The sequence below is a fragment of the Sminthopsis crassicaudata genome, chromosome 3, assembly GCF_048593235.1.
Source record: "Sminthopsis crassicaudata isolate SCR6 chromosome 3, ASM4859323v1, whole genome shotgun sequence".
Taxonomy (NCBI): domain Eukaryota; kingdom Metazoa; phylum Chordata; class Mammalia; order Dasyuromorphia; family Dasyuridae; genus Sminthopsis; species Sminthopsis crassicaudata.
In genome coordinates, this window is record NC_133619.1 from 580,332,969 (window position 1) to 580,352,509 (window position 19,541).

Here is a 19,541-nt window from a genome sequence, read left to right on the forward strand (position 1 = left end):
TCTACCTGAGCATGACAAGGGAGCTGGGAGGAGACCCAAGGCAGAATCTCTGTAATTTCACCTCTCTCAGCACAGTCCTATCTCTGAAATAGAGTTCAATGTAAGAACTGTTATTTGGGCTTGAGCTGAATTCAGGAGACAAAGGGATATGTGGGCTGGTAAAATTTCAGGAATCTTACCTCAGTGGATGGTACAGACTAAAAATAGTTTCAGGAACAATGAAGTTATTTATAGATATGCAGGGATGTCATTGAGGGTGAGCCTAGCTTTCCCCAAATTCTCACTGTTAGGGTTCTGATCCTGAGAAATCAGGGAACTTTGGTTAGGTTTTTCTGTTTTTCATTTAACTCACAACCAAATTTTATACTCCTCTTCTGATCTTGTTTCTTTTAGGAAACATTTCCAGATAATTTCAACCTATCCATTCTTCCTTTTTTGAGTTTTTTCAGTAACTCTTGGAAACTTAGAAAATTTAGAAACTAGACTTGTATTTGCTAACAGTACATAAAAAGTTGGACATATCTCCCCAGCTCTTGATAGCAAGCACTGTTTAATAGATGTCTGTAGAGCCCTCAGGATCCTGTCCAAGAATATCTTATTATCTTAGAGTTGAAAGGCCCTTTAGATATCATCTAGTCCAACAGGAAGAATGATTTCTTTTTCCATAGTGCCTCAAATCTTAGAGAGTGCTTTCCACATAGTAGGCCTCTGCAACTCTCATTTGTCCCATTTTCAGATACAGAGGTTGAAGCCCAGAAATATTAAGGGACTGCCATGAGGTCACACAACTAGTAAATCTCCAACCCTCTTGTTGATGGATCATTTAGGTCTTCATCTAGATCATTTCCTTGATAGCCTCTTAAACATTTTTTTTTTTTCAATTTTGTTTCTTTCCTCACTAAAAAAAAAAAAAAAAAAAAAAAAAAGGCAAAATCCTTATAACAAAAAGCTGTAGTCAAGCAAAACAAACCTCCATATTGACTCTATCCAAAGCTATGTGTCTTTTACATGTTAATCCATCACAACTCTATAAAGAGGTGGGTTGCATTAATTATTGAACATTGCTCCTGACAACATTTGCTTGAATATCTCTAGTGATCCAAAGCTCACTTCTTCATGAGGTAGCTATTCTGAGACAGCTTTGATTATCAAGAAGAGAGAAAACACATAATGCAAAGAGTGCTTGATTTGTAATCTAGAGTCCTGGGTTCAAATCCTAATTCTAATGCTTCCTAATTATGTGACTCTTAGCTTTACTGTACCAACTTGTAAAATGAAGTAATGATACTTGTCCTACCTATCTTATAGGGTTATTGTGAGGAAAATACATTGCAAAACATAAGGTGTTATAGAAATGAGAGATATTTTAATTATATTAAACTTACAGGTCTTCCTGTAGCTCTTCCCAACCTTCTCCCTGCCCTAAGCTTGTTCTGTCTACATTTCTAATTGCAGTTCTTAATGTAGCTTATTGTGTCTGAAGCAATTGCAATAAGCAACATTTTTGCATTAGTAACTTTCTCTACTTATGCTATCAGATTTGATGTAAAGGGTTGAGCTGAAAGGGGAATTAAGGGTATTCCTCACCTCCATAATTCTCTACTAAATTTTTTAAAGGCCTGCTCTTTTGATGGGGAGGGAAATGTGGTTAGAGAAGTGAAAAAAGCAGAAACATCATATGATCTAAAAGAACAACTATGCAGATATCTCCTCTATAAGGTAAATTGGAGAAGCACAATTTAAATTAATTAGGGGCTCTGCTCTGATTACAAGCTACTCATAGGGATTTGGCTCTCTACCATTGTAATTTAAAGATCAGGATATTGGCTGATTTCTCCAGTTTGTGGGCTACCAGCACATAGTTTGATTTAGGGGCTAATGCAATTATAGATAATTCCTTCCATTAAAACAGTGGGACAAGTAATGATTCATAGTATCAGAATCTTGAAATTGGATAGAATATAGTTAGTCAAAAGCTAAAAGAAAAGCAACATAGTATAGTACCCTTTTGAACACTAGACTTGGAGTTAGGGAACCCTTTTGAATCTTACCAGGTTCTGTGCCCTGCTACTAAGACTTGGCCAAGACTTACCTGAATGACCTTGGACAAAGGCAAGTAATTTCACCTCTTAGGGTTTTAATTTCCTCATCTTTAAAATGAGGTGAATGGGTTGGATGACTTCTAAGATCCCTTTTAGCACTAGATCCTATGACCTTTTTGTACCTTGAATGTAATATTGGAGCTAGAGAGGTACCTTAGAGGTCATGTAATTCAGTCTCCTTGTTTTATAAACAGTAGAAGAATTTAATTTTTCTATAGTCGAATGACCAGTGGTTGGCAAAACCAAGGCTTGACCCAGATTCTAAATTCTGTGTTCTTTTAGCATATCTCATTGATTCTCAAAGGGAAGAACCCCTTACATGATTGTTAAAATATATTCAGGCTGGTGCTCTATGTATTGCACAACCTAGTGTGGGGAAGCTCGGTTATGCAGACTGATGAGCTGAGTTCAAATCTGACCTCAGATACTTAATACTTCTTAGCTGTGTGACCATGGGCAAATCACTTAACCCCAATTGTCTCAGCAAATATATATTGGATGTCTTTGATCTTGGCCTTTATTGTTACATTTCAGGGGCCCTTTGTCCCTGCCAGTATTGTGGGAGGCTAGCCAAAAGCACTGTAGGAATTGGACCATAAAGCCAAAAGCATAAAGGTCGTTGTTTTTTGGATCTTGCCATTTCACTCATCTTCGGATTTCTCGGATGTTCCTCATCACATTTTAGTCTTTCTATCCCAGTGGGGTCAGCTTCCCCATCATACACACCAGCATCATTTCTCTTTGCTTTGTATTTATTGACCCTGCTTCAGTCCCCTAATTTTCCCTCTGTCATGCAGCTCTTAAACATCTTTTGAAGCTCAGCATGAGTCCTCTTTCCTGGAAGACTTCTAGAGGACTGCAACTCTCAGAAAACTCAACATTATCTGAGTTGTCACAGCCCTTAGCATGTGTGGTACTTATTTTAGCATTTGACTTTGTGCTCTGCTTCATTAGCATCTATCTTTTTATATCTTTTATTTCTTAAACTTCTCTCCCTTCTCCCCTGTTCTCTTTCTCCAAGTCCTGGAGAAAAGTGCCTCCTATTGGAGGCACTTAATGTATTTATGTAGAAATGAATTGTATCTTGCTGGTAATAATCCATCTCCCCCCAACATTCTATCTCTAGGGATGGTCTGAGATTTGGCCAAGGTACTTACTATTATGTACTACATGTCTGTGTCTTGAGAATTTCTTGAGGTTCCAACTTTGTGTTTTGGAACATAAAGGGATAAGAGGAAGAAGCCCTTACAGAATGTGGGAAGGATTTCTGGAAGAATTAAGATTTGGGTTGTCTCTTTAAGCACCTATGGGAAAGGCCCTATAGGTCAGAAGAACAGCAGATGAAGGTATATAAGTGAGAATGGAACAATGAGATTAGAGTATGAATTTTTGGCTATGAGGATAGGGGAGAGATTATATATAAACAGGGCCTAGAATGGCAGGATAAAGAATAACTACTATGATTGCATTTCTCTTAATGTATTTGTTAAGTGGGGGCAGTTAAGTGGCATAGTGGATATATAGCAGTGGATAGAGCACCAGCCCTGAATTCAGGAGGACCTGAGATCAAAAAAAAAAAGTATTATGTTTCTCTTATCTTTGCTTATACCAAGCACTGTATTGGGTGTGGAAAGCTAAAAAGTACAATATACAATATGCAAAGTACATGGTCCTGACCCATGTATTAAAGTAAATAAAAGTAAAAAGATAGGCTGTCCAGATAACTTAGTATACACTGTTATATATTGAAGCACATTGTTAGTATAGACAAAGGGTTGTATAAGGTGTGAGGCAGAAAGTAATTTCCTGCTGAGAAAATCAGAGAAGGCTTCTTGGAGGAAGTGGTATTTGATATGGTGTTTTAAAAATGTGAGTAGTAATTCAATAGGTAAAAGTGATAGAGGGCTGATATAAGTAAGCAAAATAAGCAGAACCAGAGAAATAGTATAAACAATGATGATAACATTGGGTAGAAATAATTAAACCAAAAAAAAAAAGAAAAAAAAAGAAAAGAAAAGAAAAGAAAAAGAAACTGAATCCTGGAATTTTAATGGTCAAACTTGGCCCCAAAGAAGAAATGAAAAAAATGACTTTTCCTTCTTTGCAGAGATGAGGGACTGTGCATATGGAACATTACATATACTGTCAAACTTGGTCAATGTGTTGGGTAGTTTATCCAAGCTGTTTTTTTTTTTTTTTTTTTAAATTTTATTCTTTGTAATGGGGAGGATATATTTAGAAATGAGTGAAATAGGAACAAAAGATATCAACCAAATTTTTGTTTTAAAAAAATGGTAGGAAAGACATTCTATACATAGGAAACAATGTAGGCCAAGGCACAAAGGCTGGAAATTGACTACATGATGTATATGTAGGACAAAGAATTCAATTTGAATGAAATATAGAGTACAAGTAGGAAAAAAAAAAAGATTAGATAGGTTGGAAAGATGATATTATCAGATGATGAAGGGCTTGAAATACTAGACAATAAATATCAGTTATTTGTGTATATTTACTTTTCCCTCCATTTAATTTTAATTTAGGGTAGAGAAAAGGTTGTTTTCATTTTTGTGGCCTGAGTACTGAGCACAGTGCCCTGCACACAGTAGCCACTTAATAAACATGTGTCAGATTTGCCTAATTTAGACTGAATGCCTCAGAGGCTCAGAAAAAGAGAGGTTTATAGACGCTGAAACAATCATGGGAGATTCTTAGAGACAGGGGGTTAGGCTTTGACTTGGGCAGAATACCAGGAAGGATTTATTTGATTCTCTTTCTATTTGGTGACCCTATATACCCTCTCTTAGTCCTGCTCATCAGAAACATGCAGGAGAGAAACATGCAGTGAACTGGTTTGGGGGATGTTAACTGCCTGTTATTCCTTTTTGCAGTGACCCGCCATAACCATTTGAAGGACTTCATGCTCGTTGTGTCCATCGTCATTGGGGTGGGTGGATGTTGGTTTGCCTACATTCAGAATCGATACTCTAAGGAGCATATGAAGAAGATGATGAAAGACCTGGAGGGACTACACAGAGCTGAGCAGAGCCTTCATGACCTCCAGGAGAGGTATATGAGTGGGTCTTTAAAGACTACTGTCAGGGGAGGGGGAAGGGGATGCCAACTATTAGAACAAATCACTTCTTTGAGCTTCAATTTCCTAATTTGTAAAGTGAAATAATTGGACTAGATGATCTCTGTGTTCTCTTACTCTGGATCCCATGACCTTAAGTGTTAGAAGGAACTTTAAAAGACATCCATTTCAACCTCATGTTTTATAAATGAGGAAACAGAGCTAGAGAGGTCAGTTACTTTTTTCAGTGTCATACAAAAAAGTTAATTACAAAGCTGGCACTTAAAGTCTCCTAAATCCAATGTTTTTTTCATCCTGCCAAACTGGTCCGAGAATTTAAAAAAAAAAAAAAAAACCCTCTCTCCCTCCCAAAAGAAAGTGTTATCTTTGATTTGATCATCCTATCTCTGAACCTTGGTAGTTGCTGCATATGATCATGAAATTCTCTGGCCATGATAGTCAGCAAAGGGTGAGTCACTCAGGCAGTACTCATGATTTTGGGCAGCTAAATGGAATTAATTTCTTCACATCTTCAGAAAGAGCCTTTCATGAGAGCCTTTTATATTATATTGCAGTTCTTACATGCTCCTTATCATTAGGAGATTCTTTCTTATATCTAATCCAAATCTCATTCATATTCCTTGCCTATGTGACCTTAGAAAAATCTTTTCGGGGGCAGCTAGGTGATGCAGTAGATAGAGAACCAGCCCTGAATTCAGAAGAACCCGAGTTCAAATCTGGTCTCAGACATATAACACTTCCTAGCTGTGTGACCCTGGGCAAGTCACTTAACCCCAGCCTCAGGGGGGGAAAAAACATCTTTTCTTGGCTTCAAGGCTTTGGGTTAGGATTTAGAGCCAGAAGAGGTCTTAGAGATCATTTAACTCAATCCTCTAATTTTACAGAGACCACCAATATCCCAAATGGGCTAGGGATTTGCCTGGATCAAAACTGTGGTAAATGGCAAAGCTAGAATTTTAATACAGGTCTTTTTTATTTTTTCAAATAGTTTTTTATATACAAAATATATGCATGGGTAGTTTTTCAACATTGATCCTTGCAAAAACTTCTATTTCAATTTTTCACCTCCTTCCCTCTACTCTTTCCCCTAGATGGAAGGTAGTTCCATACATGTTAAATATGTTAAAATATATGTTAAATACAATATATGTATACATATTTATACAGTTATCTTGTTGTACAAGACAGATTGTATTTAAGAAAGAAGGTAAAAATAATCTGAGAAGAAAAAACAAAAATGCAAGCAAACAACAGAAAAAGTGGAAATGTTATGTTGTGGTCCATACTCATTTCCCAGTGTTCTTTCTCTGAGTGTAGCTGGTTTTGTTCATTACAGATCAATTGGAACTGATTTGGATCCTCTCGTTGTTGAAGAGAGCCATGTTCATAAGAATTGATCATCATAATACAGTCTTCTGAATACAAATCCAGGCCCCTTTCTGTTATGCCATTCTGCCTTTCTCCTATCTAAAAATGGAGAAAATAGGCCAGATAATTTCAAGTTCTGACATTTTGTGATGTTTAAGAAAATAAGAAATAATTTGCAAAAGGCAAGATAGATATGACTACAGAGAACAGCTTTCAGTCAGACCTTACTGCATGCACATTTGTTATATGCTCCAGTAAAATCAGAGAGAGGATCTTAGATCTGGAATTGAAGGGGATTGTAGAGACCAGTTAGTCCAACTCTCTCTCATTTTAAAAATGAATAACTGAAACCCAGAGATCTTTAGGACAGCTAAGTGCCGCAATGGTTAGAATACTGGCCCTTCTGTCAGAGAGATGTAGTGACTTAGAACATAGCTAAATAAGCAAAATAATCAGAGTTCTGATTCTGAATCTAGCACTCTTTCCAGTGGAGCCACTCCCTGCCCTCAAGCTACACTCTTCTCCTTTTAGGAGAGGGAGATCAGAAGAATATTGCTAGAATATTGAGTTTTGAGTAAGCAAACTCAGGTTTATATCCTACTTTTTCAGATGCTGATTAGCATCTGACCAAGAGCATGACCATGAGCACGTTGCTTAACTTTGCAGCCTTAGTTTTCTCATCTCTAAAATGTGTATAATAATCTATAAGCATTTCAAAGAGTTTTATGAGCATCAAATGATAAAGTTCATATAAAGTATTTTTCAAACCTAAAAGCATGACATAATTGACACTGTTATTGATAATTTAATATTATTATATACACAGTTTTGTTTACTTATTAAGCAACAACCACTATATGCTCATGGCACTGGATGATAAAGAATCCCTGCTCCCAAGAAACTTAAATTCTATTGGGGAATAGAACATGAGCAAATGCAAAGTAAAGGGATGAATAGCAATGGATTTCATTTCCTTTGAGATGAGTGTTGAGAGGCAGGCGCTAAGATATTCAGGGGATTGAGGGGAAGGGGAATAGAGCAAGAAAGGCTACTTCTGGAGGAGCCAGAGTGGGATAGGCTCTAAGAGGGATCAGGTATTAAAGAAATCATGTTCACTCTGCTTATAGAAGAATAGGAGGATCGCCAAGTGAGCACCAGAGCCACTGTTATGTCCTGTTGTTCTGTAACCATGAGCAAGTGACTTGATCTCTGGATACTTCAACTTCCTTCTCTTTAAAATGAGGGGCTGATGACAGTGCTGCAAGAAATAGTTATGCTGGATACAGAGAAGACACAGGGACTGATGCAAAGTGGAGTTAGCAGAACTAGCAAAATAATATATGTGATGACTACAGCAAAAGAACAGTAATAGTAAAGCATTTAAAACTGCTATGAAATAATAATGACTAAGCTTGTTCCTAAACAAGGCAAGTCTGTATAGAATGTTTGACTCTCTTGATATGTTGATTAATTTTGCTATACTGGTTTTTTGTTTGTTTTATCATTTTTTCTTTGTTATAAGGAATGATTTGGGGGGGAGGCAGAAGTAATACATTGGGAAATATAGGTAATAGTTTAAAAAAAAAAGGTAATAATTATATACTTTTTAAAATGAGAGGGATAAAGTAGTTGATCTCAGTGGTCCCCTCATCCCTACTCTATCTCTGTGAATCTAAATATTTGAAAGGTTATCATATAGAAGATTAGACTTCTGCTTTCCCCTAAGTGAACTGGAATGAATTGGAGGGATGAAGAGAGGTGAAGGCAAAAGTACCTTGAATTCCAATCTGGTGTTTTTGAAGACCATAGAGAACTTTTTAAAAAATTCCCAGATAGGAGAGAAATTTGGCCAGATGTGGGCTTTGGGAAATTGATTTTGGTTGTGTTTGTAAGAGGGCTGAAAGGAAGGAGACTAAGTGGGAAAAGGCTAGGGAGAAGGTTATTCCAGTCCCCTTGGAAGAGGAAGCTGAGAACTAGGCTGGCAGGTTGGGGGAGGAAACCATAGGAGTGAATGAATATAAAACCTTAAAGATGGAACTTTGGAATCATGGAGCACAAAGAGGAGATTAAAGGAGATATTATAAAATTATAATTTGCTTCTAGTCTACTAAGTATATCTAGATCATTCCCTTGATATAATAATATGGTAAAAAATGGAGAATTAGTCTGGCATCCCTCTGCTTCCTGGAATCAGCTTCCTTTTTGGGTCTACCATTTCCCTTTCTAGACATTCACTATCCTTTTAATAATATAATCTAGAGTTTTACCATTATTTTCTTTTGCTAGGCTTCTTGTTTTCCTCCATAAAATTATTTCTAAAACACCTTAAAATTCTATATAGTTCTCTTTCCAACAACCTTTCTAACTCTGGATCTATGGTTCTATAGTCCAAAAGAGAAGAATGTTATCGTGTCAGAACTGGAAGGGATCTTAACAAACCTTTGAGCCCAATCCTTTCATTTTACAAATGAAGACATTAAGGTACAAAGAGATGTGATTTGTTTAGAGTCACATAGATAGTGTCAGGTCTGGGATTTGAATCCAGTTTCCCCTTCACTTCAGATCTAGTGCTTTTGCTACATGGATGAGGCAGCCCTAGAAGTGGGAGTAAAAGGTAAGTGTGACAAGAAATCTAAGTGTGCACTACCCATGGCCCTTTCAGGAGACATTGAATATTGTTGTTTCCCCATTAATACTACCTTTGACTCCTGCTTGTAAAAGTTCATGCTCCACAACTAGGTTGGAAGACAATCAGACTCATCCCTGGTTGTAACTAGGATATATGACGCCATCTGGTGGTCAGCAGATCCTTGCCTCTCCAGGAAGACAGATCATAGGATTTAGAAACAGAAATGAATCAAAATTTCAGAATTATAAAGAGTTGGAGGAAACATCTACTGCAACTTGTCCTGAATAGCACTCCCCTCTGCAGCATCCCGGATAAATATATGCAGTCTTTGCCTTTGGTGGAGGGAACCTGCTGCTTACTAAGGTAGTGGATTCTACTACATGATTTCACTCAGAATGAACATAGCTACCCGAAGTAGTTAGCTCTAGTGTTTTTTTTGAACTTGTAAAACCCAAGTTAGTTGATTACATCTACTCCTATTGAAGATTATCCTGTTCAAAGCCCAGGATCACAAACCAAATTGTCTTTGACTTGCCTCAGATATAGTGCTCCATCTTTTCCATAGAGGACTGTGTTCTTCCCTGACCAGCATCTTGTCCAAACTCTCACTCTAATCATTCCTATCAGAACTCAATAGTTCAAGTTCTAATCTTTTAAGTCCAGTTCCCAATAAAGTATGAAATACTAATAGTAGCTTCTTCACCCCTTCCTTAGGGGACTTACATTTTTTTTATTATAGCTTTTTATTAAAAGATATATGCATGGGTAATTTTTCAGCATTGACAATTATAAAACCTTTTGTTCCAATTTTTCTCCTCCTTACCCCCATTCCCTCCCCCATGGCAGGTTGACCAATGCATGTTAAATATGTTAAAGTATATGTTAAATACAATATATGTATACATGTCCATACAGTTATTTTGCTGTACAAAAAGAATCAGACTTTCAAATAGTGTACAATTAACCTGTGAAAGAAATAAAAAATTCAGGTGAACAAAAATAGAGGGATTGGGAATTCTATGTAGTGGTTCATACTCATTTCCCAGAGCTCTTTCGCTGGGTGTAGCTGGCTCGGTTCATTACTGCGCTATTGGAACTGATTTGGTTCATCTCATTGTTGAAAATGGCCACGTCCATCAGAATTGATCATCATGCAGTGTTGTTGTTGAAGTATACAAGGATCTTCTGGTCCTACTCATTTCACTCAGCATCAGTTCATGTAAGTCTCTCCAGGACTTTCTGAAATCATTCTGTTGGTTGTTTCTTACAGAACAATAATATTCCATAATATTCATATACCACAATTTATTCAGCCATTCTCCAATTGATGGGCCTCCACTTAGTTTCCAGTTTCTGACCACTACAAAGAGAGCTGCCACAAACATTCTTGCACATATGGGTCCCTTTCCCTTCTTTAATATCTCTTTGGGATATAAACCTAGTAGTAACACTGCTGGATCAAAGGGTATTCACAGTTTGATAACTTTTTGACCATAATTCCAAATCGCTCTCCAGAATAACTGGATGTATTCCCAATTCCACCAACATTGTATCAGTGGGGGACTTACATTTTAAAATTATTTTTGGTCTGAGCCTAGGATTTCATTCCCTCGCATGGAAACTTCCTTCACAGATGCAGATTAGCAATTTCACAGATTTGTTGTAAGAAAATCATTATAGTAATGGGTTGTTGTTATTACATCTCCATTTGGACCTAGTTCCTTTGGACTTTAAGCGAGACCCAATTCTTTTTCTCTGTGTCTTCTCTAAGTCCAAGTTTTCTTGTGTATTCCTCTTGCATTGGCTGTCTCTCATATAGCATAGCCTAGCCCAGGACAAGGATCCATATATTTTCCTAATTCTCTTACAGCTCAAGTCCAGGCACATTAAATTCTCCATATAGATTTGTTACAGGATGAAGGAGGATGATATGGAATATATAAAATGTAGTTCTTCCTTTCCCACAGGCTACAGAAAGCACAGGAGGAACATCGGACAGTGGAAGTAGAAAAGGTACACCTGGAGAAAAAATTACAAGATGAGATCAGCATTGCTAAACAGGAGGCACACCGGCTTCGTGAACTTCGTGAGGGTACAGAGAATGAGCTCAGCCGCCAGAAATATGCAGAGCAAGAACTGGAACAGGTAAAATGGACTTTGTGGGATGGGAGGTGAGGAGGGAGGACTGTTCACATGAGACCAAGAATGTAAGGGTGAGATGGCATGGATGGGGTCTGCTTTAGAGATGGGACTTTTCTCACACATTGCAGTCCAATCACAACTAGCTTGGCCACTTAATTTTTTATGGGATTCTGCACAAGTCAGTTCAGCTCCCTAACTCTCGGACAAATTTGTCAGATGAGAGTAATATTTGCCTTGAAGGATTATTATTAGAAACAAAGACTTTGAAGCTATTGTTGTGGCCACTACTATTTTTATTAACTTTTATTCTTATTATTTTTATTTAGTTTTCCCTGGGTAGTTTGATCTAGTTATTCTATAGCAGAGCTTCTGGAGAAAATTTCTTAAATCATAGTAATAGGTTAGATTTGAAGGTCTGTGAACTTGAACGGGAAAAATTATCTTTACTTTTTACCAATCTCTAAGTAGAATTTAGCAGTTCCTTCATTTCTGAATATAGGCAGCAAAACATCTGAACAGGAGTTCATAGACATCACCATTCTGCCTTAGGGGTCCATGGCACAAAGCCAGTTAACCCCTGATTGAGAAGTCTTAAGTTTAGAGCAGTTGTGGTTAATCAGTTTTTCACAAGATAGTAGATAAGAGTTGATTACACACTTAACCACTGGCTCCTAAACCAAATGCATAGCAATGGATGATATCTAATAAAATAAAAACCTACTTAGCCTTTCTCTCTCCCTTCAGTGTGTTCTCATTCTGTGTCTTTTCTTCCTCCTTTTGCCTGTCCTTTCTCTCCTCCCTTCAGTTTAGGTGTGTCTCTTTCATGTTATCCTGGTTTCCTATTTTCACCCTCTTCCCATACAGTTATGTCATCTTCTCTTTCCATCTCTCTAAATGGTATCAAATGTAATGAAATTAGATTTTTAGTATTTACAATAATTCAGTTTTTTTGTTCCTTGAACATTGTTTCAAAAATAAACAAATCAGTACCTTTTATCTTTGCCTTTTGGAGAGAAATCCCTAAGTAAAAGTTAAGGAGAAGTTTACATAGAGTTAATAGAAGAAATCCTGGGCAAAGACTCTTGCAAGTAGTACCAGTGTGCTGTTTCCCACGTGGCTCAGAATATTTGAACATTTGTTGAATTCAACAGTGGTAGAGTGGGAAGACTTGGGTTTTAGTCCTATCCCTGACTGACATCCTGGGGGGTCCTTTCAATAACAATCACACTTTCTTGTGATATAAATATCATACAATTTCTGGAGCTAGAAGGGGAGAAAATGGGAGAAGGCCCAGACTTGGTGAATACAAAAAGCTGACATTCTGTCTAGGTAAAGGAGCTTTCCTCCCAGATGCTAGCTTCAATGCTGACCCCAAGTCAGGCCCTGAGATCTGCCTCCTGCTCAGTATGGATTGAGGAGGGATCCCAGAAGTGGTCTTTGGACTCCCCATTATCAGTGAGGGATAGTAGAAACAGCATGAGAAAGAATTCTTAGAAAGATTGATGAATAGTTTAGAAAATTCCAAACTCTCCAAATTTCTTCCACAAACAAGACAGAAAAGTGCCTTAGATTAAATGTAGAACGTCAAAAATAGAGTTGGTGTAAAACAGTGTAGTAGTCTGGGGCAACTAGAGAAGATCGGAAGAAAGATCCCAGGACAAAGGTTTGGTGAAGTATAAACACCTGTAGGTTAGTTGGACAACAGTTGGGGAGTCCTTGGGGTAGCTGAGTTGAGAGGTTGCCTTAGTCTCAGCCACAGTTGGGGACCTGTGTGAGGACAGTGTGGGGAGTTGAGCATCTGACTGGGGAAAAATTAAGGGAACCTTTGTTGACGAGGGATGCTAGGCATAGCTGTGATGATGAGCTGTGGCCCTGGTTAAGAAGGAACCTGCAAATGAATGAATGCAGAAGCAGTGGGACAAGAAAGCGGATGGCTGTGGGCATTCATTTACAGGAGACTGACTTACTTATTTTTAATTTAATTATTTACTGGTTTTGGTTCCAGGCCAGAGGGAAGAACTGAAGGTTTTAGCTATTAGAGGGTTCTCAGGGAGCAAGTATTTTTCCAGCATAGTGTGCTCAAGGTGCCCTGGCTGTGGTTCCAGGGGGAAAGGAGTTCAGAGGTTGGGCCTAGAACAAAGCTCAAAGAATAACAGTAAAAATGACCTGAGGTACCATCTCCATCCCCTACAGCTAGAGGTAATTATAGTGATAAGTTGCTATAAATAAAACAAACTATATACAAAAAGAACCAAACCATAGACAATAAACATTCCACAAAAAGAAAAATGTAGAAATAGAGAAGACCAGGGTTCATCTTCAGAGAAGGATACCCAAGCAAAAAGAGCCTCTCCTACCCACAAAGAATTTACCTGACCAAAAAGAATTCATAAAAGAACTATTAAAAAAATCCTTAAAATCAAATAAATTAATTTAAAATTAAAAATAAGAACAGTCCCAAGAAAAACAAGATGATGATGAAAGGGAAAGAGATTCAGAAGCTTAAGTTAAAAATTGACTCCTTAAAAATTAGAATTTGGCAAGAAGAAGTCAGTCAAGTTATAAGAGACCAAGAAATAAAAAAGCCCCAAAATATAAAGAATGAAAAAACAGAAGAGAATGTGAAACATTTAATAAGAAAAACAACAGATTTGGAGAACAGATCAATAAGAGAAAACAAAAATAATCAGACTACCCGAAAGCTACAATCAAAACAAGAATTGTGATATAACAATACAAGAAGTAATTAAAGAAAAATTGTTTGTCCTTAAGTGTTAGAACAAGAAGTCAAAGTAGAAATAGGAAAAAATCCTAAAAGGAAAATCTGCAGAAATATTATAGACAATGAACAAGTTATGGTATATGAATTTAATGGAATGTTACTGTTCCAAAAGAAATTATCAGAGGATAATCTCAGAAAGGCCTGGAGATATTTTCATGAACTGATGCTAAGTGAAGTGAGTAGCATCAAGAGAACATTGTATACAATAACAACGAGATTATGTGATGATCAACTCTAATGACCTTGGTTCTTTTCAACAATCAAGTGTTTCAGGCCAATTCCAATAGACTTGTGGTGTAGAGAGCCAGCATAGATATTATGTAATAAATTTCTTGTTTTTATTAAAAAAAAAAACAACAAACAACCTTAATACTGAGATAGTATACAAATTAAAATTCGTTAATAATTGAAAAGATTTTTTTCATGTGTGAGGAAGTAGTTTAAGGAGAATATCAGCTTTTTCAGAAAGAGGATTATAGGGGCTGAATGTGGGATAACAACAAAATACTACAATTCTGTAGTATTTTCACCTTTTTTATTGTTTGCTTGTTTTTCTTTTCCCTTTCTCATCTTTTCCCCCTTTTGATCTGATTTTTCTTTGCAGCATGATAAATGTGGAAATATGTTTAGAAGAATTGCACATGTTTAACCTATATTGGGTTACTTGCTGTCTAGGGCAATGAGGATGGAGGAAGGGAAGGAGAAAAATGTGGAACATAAGGTTTTGCAAGGGTGAATTTTGAAAATTTATCTTTGCATGTATTTTGAAAATAGAAAGCTATGATTTAAAAGTAATGATGTATGAGAAAATACAGAATAACATGGATATATCAACATGAACTGATCCAGAATGAAGTAAGCAGAGCTTTGAAAGTAATACACAATAGTTAAAACAATGTAAATGTAAAGAATAACAAAACTCAAAATATTAAAAAAAATGAATATAGCAAAATTATAAATAAAACAGAAATTAAATTTTTTTAAAAAAAGAAATATCACAATCAAATTCCCAAACCCTCATGTTATAGAGAAAATATAAGTAACAAGAAAAAAGAAAAAAAACAAAACAACTCAAATACAGCAGAGTCTCAATTAGAATTACACAAGGGCCAAGCACTGACTACACTAAAAGACTGCAGATCTTGGGACACTATTGAAAAACAAAAAAATTGGAGTTGTGCCAAAAATATCATACCTAGCTGAGGTAAAATCCTGAACAAAAAAAAAAAAAAAAAGGAAATTCATTGACTTGCCAGCCTTTTGGATTTTGCAAAAAGACCTGAATTTAACAGAAAATTTTACATACAATATCTTTGGAGAGAAAAACAACATCACAAATTAATTACAAGGGACTCAATAAGTACAAATTGTTTACTTTGTATAAATGGAAATATAAACCATATGTTTAAGATTGTCATTAGTAATTGGATAGTTCAAAAGAAAGACTGAGGTAGAGCTAAATATGATGAGATTCTAAAATGTAAAACTGTAGGAAAAGGTAAAGTAATTCATACAAAGGAGAGGAGGGCTGGAATCCTATTCTTATTGGGAATGGATTAAATAAGGAACTATATCTGTCTGTATATCTATCTAGGAATAAAAGTTTTCTAAATTCAGAAAGAAATAAGATAGTAAGGGAGAAAAGGATAAAGGATTTTTAGAGAGAACCTACCAACATCAGATCTTGGTTAAAGAGAGAATATGTACATTTAGAAGGAAATAAAAGTCTTCTAAATTTATAAAGAATTAAGAGGGCAAGGGAATAGGATGGGAGGAATATAGGAAGGTATGTAGATTAATGGGAATAGAATAAAGAGGGAACAACATATATATTTAGAAGAGTATAAAAGTTCTAGATAGAAACAAGTGAGCAAGGGGATAATGGGGGAAAACAGTGGAAAGATTCTTGGGTTTAGTAATTGTTTTAGTAACTTAGTTTCAGTAATTCTTAGTTAAAGAAATAGGAAGGCAGTAAAGTATGTAAAAGTAAAATAGAGGAGTTAGAAGGGATAGGAATAGAGTGAGAGGTAAAAGCAAAGAAGAGAAATGATGAGGGATAAGGATAGGGTGAGAAAGATAGTGAGGAAAATAGGGAGGCATAAAATAAATATATCTTAGAATGGAAACTACATGAGTTCACCCACAAAATGGAAACAGATTAAATATTTGAACTCAACAATATGTTGCTTTCAGGAAATGTTATACAAATGCACACAGACATAAATATCAATAATAATACTATTATGTAAAAAAAGCAGAAGGTAGTAACCATGATTCCAGGCAAAATTAAAGCTCAGATAGATATAATCAGAAGAGAAAAAGATGGAAACTACACTAAATGTCAATCAATATTGTTTTAAACCCTTTAAAATAATTTGACAGTATAAGGTTGGAATATTGCTGTGGTATAGGAAATGATGAGTTAGTAGATTTAGAAAAATACAGAAAGATTTGGACATATATATTATATCCATCTTCAGAGAAATAGGACAAGTAGAAATAAGCATCATACAATAAGTAGTCTTACACATATGTGTATGAATATATATATATATGTATATATGATTATAGATATTTCTTTCTCCCCTCCCCCCCCCCCCAGGCTGGGGTTAAGTGACTTGCCCAGAGTCACACAGCTAGGAAGTGTCAAGTGTCTGAGATCAAATTTGAACTCCGGTCCTCCTGAATTCAAGGCTGGTGCTCTATCCACTGTGCCACCTAGATGCCCCTATAGATATTTCTTAATGTATATTTGTATGTATATGTATATTTGTGTATGTGTGTGTGTGTGTGTGTGTATATATATATATATATATATATATATATATATATATATATATATATATATATATACACATAGAAGTCTCTCTCTCTCTCTCTCTAAATATATATATAGACTTCTTGGGTGGGGGTGAGGAAGAGGAAAGGAAAAAAGTAAAAAGTGTACAGCAGATAATAAAAGAAAACCTACAAGGAAGCAAAATGGGACATCTGAACATAATATGTAGTATTTGTATTAATAGACTTTCTTGAAATGAAAATATATTGCTTTATATTGGGAATCCTCTCATGTTCTGCTGTACACATATACATTTTTTTTTTTTAATATTTAAGTTAAAAAAAAACAGTATGAAATTGGATATCAGGAGGCCTAAGTTTGGCACTAGTTCTGTGACTCTGGGAAATATTTTTACTTCGTTAAATCTGTTTACTGTTTAAAATGGAGATAATAATACTTTTGCTCTCTGCCTCAAAAGATGGTTGTCAGAATAGTGCTTTGTAAATCTTAAAACTCTGTCCAAATGTATGTTGTTCAATCTTCCTCCATAGATCTCGGGTGGTTCTGGCTCTTGTCCAGTTGGGGAGTGGAGTTGGGCTGGCAGAACTAGAGATAAAATGGAAACTATGACCCTGTACGCTGTGCCTTGCCATTGTAGGTCCGCATGGCTTTGAAGAATGCTGAGAAGGAGTTGGAGTCCCACAGTTCCTGGTATGCCCCTGAAGCCCTACAGAAGTGGCTGCAGCTGACGCATGAGGTGGAGGTGCAATACTACAACATTAAGAAGCAGAATGCTGAGAAGCAGCTACTGGTGGCCAAGGAAGGGGTGAGAAAATCAGGCCCTCACGAGTATTGCAGGCCTTTGGCATACACACTGTCCAAGTGACCCTGGGCTTTCATTTCTTAGGGCTCTGGGTAGCTATCAGTTGTGACAAATATGGCAGCTCAAAGGTGCAGAGAAAGAATATGCCAACTTGCATTGGTGGAGGGCAATTCTTTCTATGACAGTGGAATAAAAAGTGTAGTCCCCGTCCCTATCTAGTATCTATTTCACAGAATAGTTATGAAGCTCAAATTAGATGTGTATTCAAATTTTAAGAACTTCGTGAAGATGGAGTATTACTATTATTGTATCATTTTTATTATATAATTTAGGCCTCCACAACTATCCCGTGAGTTAGTTGCTATCAATATTCTCATTTCCATTTTACTTTTGACAGAAAATAAGCCTTGTATTACATTGAGACTAACTTTCTTCATCTGTAAAATGGAATAATTATACCTATATCAACTATATTTTGAGCAAACAATTGAAAAGCTTTATGTTCTAGAATGTAAGTTACTCTTTGAATATGTCCCAGGAGAAGAGAAGGAAGAAGAGCTATCTTCCTGCCTCCATCAGAGATACTGGCTTTTGGGCCCTTGGCTAGGAAAAGAGAAACTGACATCTGAGATCCAAACAGATGCAGCAACTACTAGGACTTGAGCCTTGGAAATAGGGCTGGGCTCTTTACTGCCCAGGTTAGGGGCTGAGTAGCACTGGAACAACCTTTTAGTCAGGGATAAAACATATCTTTCTCAGAGCAATTGCCTAAAATTATCATTATTCTCTTACTTTCAACTGGTATACACTGTCATGTGTCTAGCCAGAGGAGAATATTTCTGCTACCATAGGTTTCAATGTGGGCCCCATTCTTGAGCCCTGTTCCCTTTAAGGGAACACATCTTGGGTTTTTCAGGCAGAGAAGATTAAAAAGAAGAGAAACACCTTGTTTGGAACCTTCCATGTGGCCCACAGCTCTTCACTGGATGATGTAGATCACAAAATCTTAACAGCCAAGTAAGTATCTCCTATTTTTGGATGATGAACTTCCCAAGACTGTTCCCCAAGACTGTTCCCCAAGACTGGCAGCTCTGGAAGTGGGACTCCAGGCCTGGTACCTTCGTTCCCATATAATTCAGAAATAAAGATATGACCCTGTTTCCTGCCTCCATGTTTCTCAGGCTTTTCCCTGACCCAAACTGGCCTCCCAGTTTTTTTTCCTCCTTGGAATTGTGGCAGGCCTTTTCTCAGGCTCAGATTCCAAAGCTATCTTGTCTAGGATGAATATGGGTAAGTTTTAGACCAAGGATTTTAGTTTTCTTATTTCTTGGTTTCTTTGGCATGGGACAGTCATTCCCATGATTGGTTTGGGACCAGGCTGGGCTGGAGTGGGAGATGATCTGGCCAAAGTATGGCCAGGCCTATAAAGCGAAAAGGGAGGTTCCTATGCTTTTTGAAGCTTACTCCTGTCTGGGCTCTATTTCCAGGCAAGCCCTGAGTGAAGTGACAGCAGCACTGAGGGAGCGTTTGCACCGATGGCAGCAGATTGAGATGCTCTGTGGTTTCCAAATTGTCAACAACCCTGGTATTCACACGCTGGTGGCTGCCCTCAACATTGATCCTAGCTGGATGGGTAGCACCCGCCCCAATCCTTCACACTTTATCATGACAGATGATGTGGACGACATGGATGAGGAAATTGTATCACCAGTGTCCATTCAGTGTAAGTAGCACTGGGGTGGGGAAGTTGTCCTAGAGGAAGGGCAGCCAAAGATCCAAGTAGCCTAATTGGGAGATGCTGCTTAGTGTCTGTGGGAAGGTT

At 37.0% G+C, this 19,541-nt stretch overlaps 1 protein-coding gene across 3 annotated transcripts in view; it reads left to right on the plus strand.

The window, feature by feature from the left end:
• STIM1 (stromal interaction molecule 1) overlaps positions 1 to 19,541 on the plus strand; it is a 222,357-nt gene that overhangs the window by 190,848 nt on the left and 11,968 nt on the right. For all 3 annotated transcript variants that reach the window (XM_074304975.1, XM_074304971.1, XM_074304976.1), the window contains 5 exons: positions 4,994 to 5,171; positions 11,161 to 11,338; positions 17,555 to 17,722; positions 18,636 to 18,736; positions 19,207 to 19,442. In XM_074304975.1, the coding sequence (XP_074161076.1) occupies positions 4,994 to 5,171; positions 11,161 to 11,338; positions 17,555 to 17,722; positions 18,636 to 18,736; positions 19,207 to 19,442 (861 nt within the window). The remainder of the gene's footprint in view (positions 1 to 4,993; positions 5,172 to 11,160; positions 11,339 to 17,554; positions 17,723 to 18,635; positions 18,737 to 19,206; positions 19,443 to 19,541) is intronic.